This window comes from Colobus angolensis, unplaced genomic scaffold, assembly GCF_000951035.1.
Source record: "Colobus angolensis palliatus isolate OR3802 unplaced genomic scaffold, Cang.pa_1.0 Scaffold7, whole genome shotgun sequence".
Lineage (NCBI taxonomy): Eukaryota > Metazoa > Chordata > Mammalia > Primates > Cercopithecidae > Colobus > Colobus angolensis.
Genome location: NW_012120709.1, coordinates 23,249,352 through 23,253,620, shown reverse-complemented (window position 1 = coordinate 23,253,620; position 4,269 = coordinate 23,249,352). Strand labels below are relative to the sequence as shown.

Sequence of the window (4,269 nt, the reverse complement as noted above, 5' to 3'; positions counted from 1 at the left end):
CATTTGTGGGCCGGGCACAGTGGCTCACACCTGTAAGCCCAGCACTTTGGGAGGCCGAGATGGGAGGATTACTTGAGGCCAGGAGTTGGAGACCAGCCCGAGCAACATAGTGAAAGCCCATCTCCATTAAAAATACAAAAATTAGCTGGGCATGGTGGCAGGTGTCTGTAATCCCAGCTACTCAGGAGGCTGAGGCAGGAGAATCGCTTGAACCTGGGAGGCAGAGATTGCAGTGAGCCAAGATCACACCACTGCACTCCAGCCTGGGTGACAGAGTGAGACTCTGTCTCAAAAAAAAAAAAGAAAAAAAGAAAAAAAAATTGCACCTACACTGAACGTATACAGACTTTTTTGGTGATTGTCTCCTAAACAATACAGTGTAACAACCATTCACACAGCATTTCTGTTGTATTAGCTATTATAAGTAGTCTAGAGATTTAAAGTGTATGGGAGGCTGTGCTTAGGTTATATGCAAATACTATGCCATTTTATATCAAGGACTTGAGCATCCATGGATTTTTCGTCCTGGAATCAATTTCCCATGGAGACTGAGGGAGGACCCTACTACCCACTTTGCAAGCAATGTCTTTTTTAATGTACTGAACCATCGCATTGCTCAGAGGAGAGACTGAGGCTGAGGGCTTTGCATAACTAGACCAAGGAGGCACAGCTTGGGAGTGGGACATGAAGCACACTACAATTAACCCGTTCAGGATAAGGCCCTGTCCCCTGCACCCATCTGCCCAAAGGCTCTCCAGCGCCCCCTCCTCTTGGGTGTACCGTGACAAGAGACCTAGATTATGCTATCTGCAGCCCTGGATGGTCCCACTCTAGTGTCTGGTGCTCTGAGATGGAGTCAGCATTAGTGGCGGATGTGGAGATTGGGGGGACCTCTCTTCACTGGGGCAGACAGAGGAGATGTGGACTTTGCCCCCCATGAGCCTGGCACAAACCCAGAGCCGCTAGCAGAGCCTCGAGGCATCAGTCCCGGGCTCAGGGGCTCCCCGAGGTGTTTCTCCCCCCATTTCCCGCTCCCCTCCTCCTTTCCACACTGAGGTTGGTGGGGGGGTGCCTATGCACGGAACAGCCACCACTTCTAACTATCGCCTAAGTCCCAGTCTGCTGTCAGCTTCCACGTAGTCTCAGGGTCACAAAAGTCCAAGAGGCCTCTTGGGAATGTGTCACCTTCCAGCGTGGAGTCACACTGGGGAAGGAGGTGGGGAGGGCAGCCGGGGGGCAGTGGTAGGGAGAGAGTTTAAATGTCTGGCTGGCTCTGAGCTTCAGTCAGTTCCCACAGCAGTGCAGGTGAGCTCTCCTGAGGGCCTCTTCGTCAGCTTCCCTGATTGTAGGGAGGATCCAGGGTGGCAGGAAAGTCCTCCAGCCCAGCGAGGAGCTCAGGATGTTCCTGAAGGCCGTGGTCCTGACCCTGGCCCTGGTGGCCGTCACCGGTGAGTAGAAGCTATCTTCGGATGGGGCTCTTAGGCGGCTGCTCTGAGTGGTGCAGGATGGAGGCTGGGCCAAAGCAAAAGGACACTTCTGAGTGCCCATCAGCCCCCAGCTGGACATGAGGTCTGCCTGGCTGCCAAGTAGCTCACGGGAGAGCTGACCCAGTCCTAGTGGTGGGCCCAATGGCATTGGTGCTATACCAGTGTCACATATCCCTGTGGCTTCCAAAAAGCTAAGCCCAGACAGGGAAAATTGCAGACTGGGCACCCCCGCCATCATCCAGTCTGCAGCTCAGAGCTGGAGCAGAGGGGCCACAAAGGAGACAGGGTCTCATGAATTCCTCGCTGTTACCCCCCAGGAGCCCGGGCTGAGGTCAGTGCTGACCAGGTGGCCACGGTGATGTGGGACTACTTCAGCCAGCTGAGCAACAATGCCAAGGAGGCTGTGGAACATCTCCAGAAATCTGAACTCACCCAGCAACTCAAGTAAGAGGGAGTACAGTGTGCGGTGGTGACAAGGAGTCTTAAAGACCATGCAATGTATTGGCAAGGGTTGAGCTTAGAGACAGGAGCCCTGATACCCACTGCCCTGCCACTAACTGGCTGGGCCTCTGAACCTAGCATCCACATATGTAAACTGGAAGGTTGGATCGAATCATCCCTGCAATGTCCTTTTGCTTTGATGTTCTAGAGTTTGACAAATGGCCACATCCTATCATTCGGGCTCACGGAAGAAAGGGAGGGAGGAAAATGTCATGTGAGCTGTTTTCTAATATGTTTCAGAAAGACAGGCCCCATTGGAATCAAGGGGAGGGAGCTGGGAATATTTGGGAGGCCCCTGGGCACAGGCAAGGAAAGCAGCACCTTGTGCCGCTGGAAGACCCCGGCAGAGGTCAAGAAGACAATATTCTGTTACACAACGTGATCCTAGTGGCAGCACACGCCCGCAGGGAAGGACCCCAAAGCCCCACCCTCTGCAGACAAGGAGGGGAAAGCAAACTGCTGGAGGTGACATGATGGGTAGATTCTGAGACAAACGCTGTGGGAGATACCGAGATAGAAATTCAGTGTCATAACTTAGTCTGTGACACCCATCCTCTCCAATCTGAACCGCCACAGGGAGGGTGAACTCGGTATCCCTGAGCACTCACCTTTCCTAGCAAGTGTGCATAAGGTGAGCGGTATACAAGCAGACAAAGTCTTGCCACGTGAGTGCCAAGTGTAACGTGGCCTTCTTGTGCCGTTCCCCACAGTGCCCTCTTCCAGGACAAACTTGGAGAAGTGAACACTTACGCAGGTGACCTGCAGAAGAAGCTGGTGCCCTTCGCCACCGAGCTGCATGAACGCCTGGCCAAGGACTCGGAGAAACTGAAGGAGAAGATTCGGAAGGAGCTGGAGGAGGTGAGGGCCCAGCTGCTGCCCCATGCCAATGAGGTGAGCCAGAAGATCGGGGAAAACGTGCGAGAGCTGCAGCAGCGCCTGGAGCCCTACACGGACCAGCTGCGCACCCAGGTCAACACGCAGACTGAGCAGCTGCGGCGCCAGCTGACCCCCTACGCACAGCGCATGGAGAGAGTGCTGCGGGAGAACGCCGACAGCCTGCAGGCCTCGCTGAGGCCCCACGCCGACCAGCTCAAGGCCAAGATCGACCAGAACGTGGAGGAGCTCAAGGAGCGCCTCACGCCCTACGCCGACGAGTTCAAAGTCAAGATCGACCAGACCGTGGAGGAGCTGCGCCGCAGCCTGGCTCCCTATGCTCAGGACGCACAGGAGAAGCTCAACCACCAGCTCGAGGGTCTGGCCTTCCAGATGAAGAAGAACGCTGAGGAGCTCAAGGCCAGGATCTCCGCCAGTGCGGAGGAGCTGCGGCAGAGGCTGGCGCCCTTGGCCGAGGACATGCGTGGCAACCTGGGGGGCAACACCGAGGGGCTGCAGAAGTCGCTGGCAGAGCTGGGCGGGCACTTGGACCGGCATGTGGAGGAGTTCCGACTCCGGGTGGAGCCCTACGGGGAGAACTTCAACAAAGCTCTGGTGCAGCAGATGGAACAGCTCAGGCAGAAGCTGGGACCCCATGCGGGGGACGTGGAAGGCCACTTGAGCTTCCTGGAGAAGGACCTGAGGGACAAGGTCAACTCCTTCTTCAGCACCTTCAAGGAGAAAGAGAGCCAGGACAAGACCCTTTCCCTCCCTGAGCCCGAGCAGCAGCAGGAGCATGTGCAGGAGCATGTGCAGGAGCAGCAGCAGGAACAGCAGCAGGAGCAGCAGCAGGAACAGCAGCAGGAGCAGGTGCAGATGCTGGCCCCTTTGGAGAGCTGAGCTGCCCCTGGTGCACTGACCCCACCCTCGCAGACACCTGTCCTGCCCTGCCACCTGTCTGTCTGTCTGTCCCAAAGCAGTTCTGGTATGAATTTGAGGACACATGTCCAGTGGGAGGTGACACCACCTCTCGATATTCAATAAAGCTGCTGAGAATCTAGCCTCATCTGGTTGCCAGATGACTCCTCCTTGCAGCCGGGGAGGTGGGGAGGTAACCATGACTGGGCAGAGCTTAGCAGCGGCCTGGCAGGAGACACCCAGGATTGGGGAGATAAGACTGCAGGAGAGGTAAGGGCAGGGTGTGCTGGAGGCGAGTGTACGGGGAGTCCTCTAAGGGGAGGCAGAAAAAGATGTCACAAATTATCCCAAGACAAAATATGCAGCCCACTTATATTCATTTAGCCAACAAATATGCATTGAATGCCTCCGATGCGCCAGTCATCGTTCTAGGCACCAGACAACCAGCAAACAGCTTTTGTGGAGCCGTGTCCCCAACTCTGCCTCACAC

At 55.7% G+C, this 4,269-nt stretch overlaps 1 protein-coding gene across 2 annotated transcripts; it reads left to right on the top strand.

Moving 5' to 3' along the window:
• Nucleotides 1-1,281: 1,281 nt before the first annotated feature.
• APOA4 (apolipoprotein A-IV) lies at nucleotides 1,282-3,927 on the top strand. Of its 2 annotated transcripts, XM_011926821.1 has the most exons (4): nucleotides 1,282-1,448; nucleotides 1,805-1,931; nucleotides 2,699-3,659; nucleotides 3,708-3,927. In XM_011926821.1, exons 1-4 carry the CDS (start codon nucleotides 1,400-1,402, stop codon nucleotides 3,759-3,761), a joined length of 1,191 nt encoding a protein of 396 aa, XP_011782211.1. In that variant the 5' UTR covers nucleotides 1,282-1,399; the 3' UTR covers nucleotides 3,762-3,927. The 2 variants fall into 2 exon arrangements, with proteins under 2 accessions (XP_011782211.1, XP_011782210.1); XM_011926820.1 differs by having other exon boundaries at nucleotides 2,699-3,761.
• The last annotated feature ends 342 nt before the right edge of the window (nucleotides 3,928-4,269 follow it).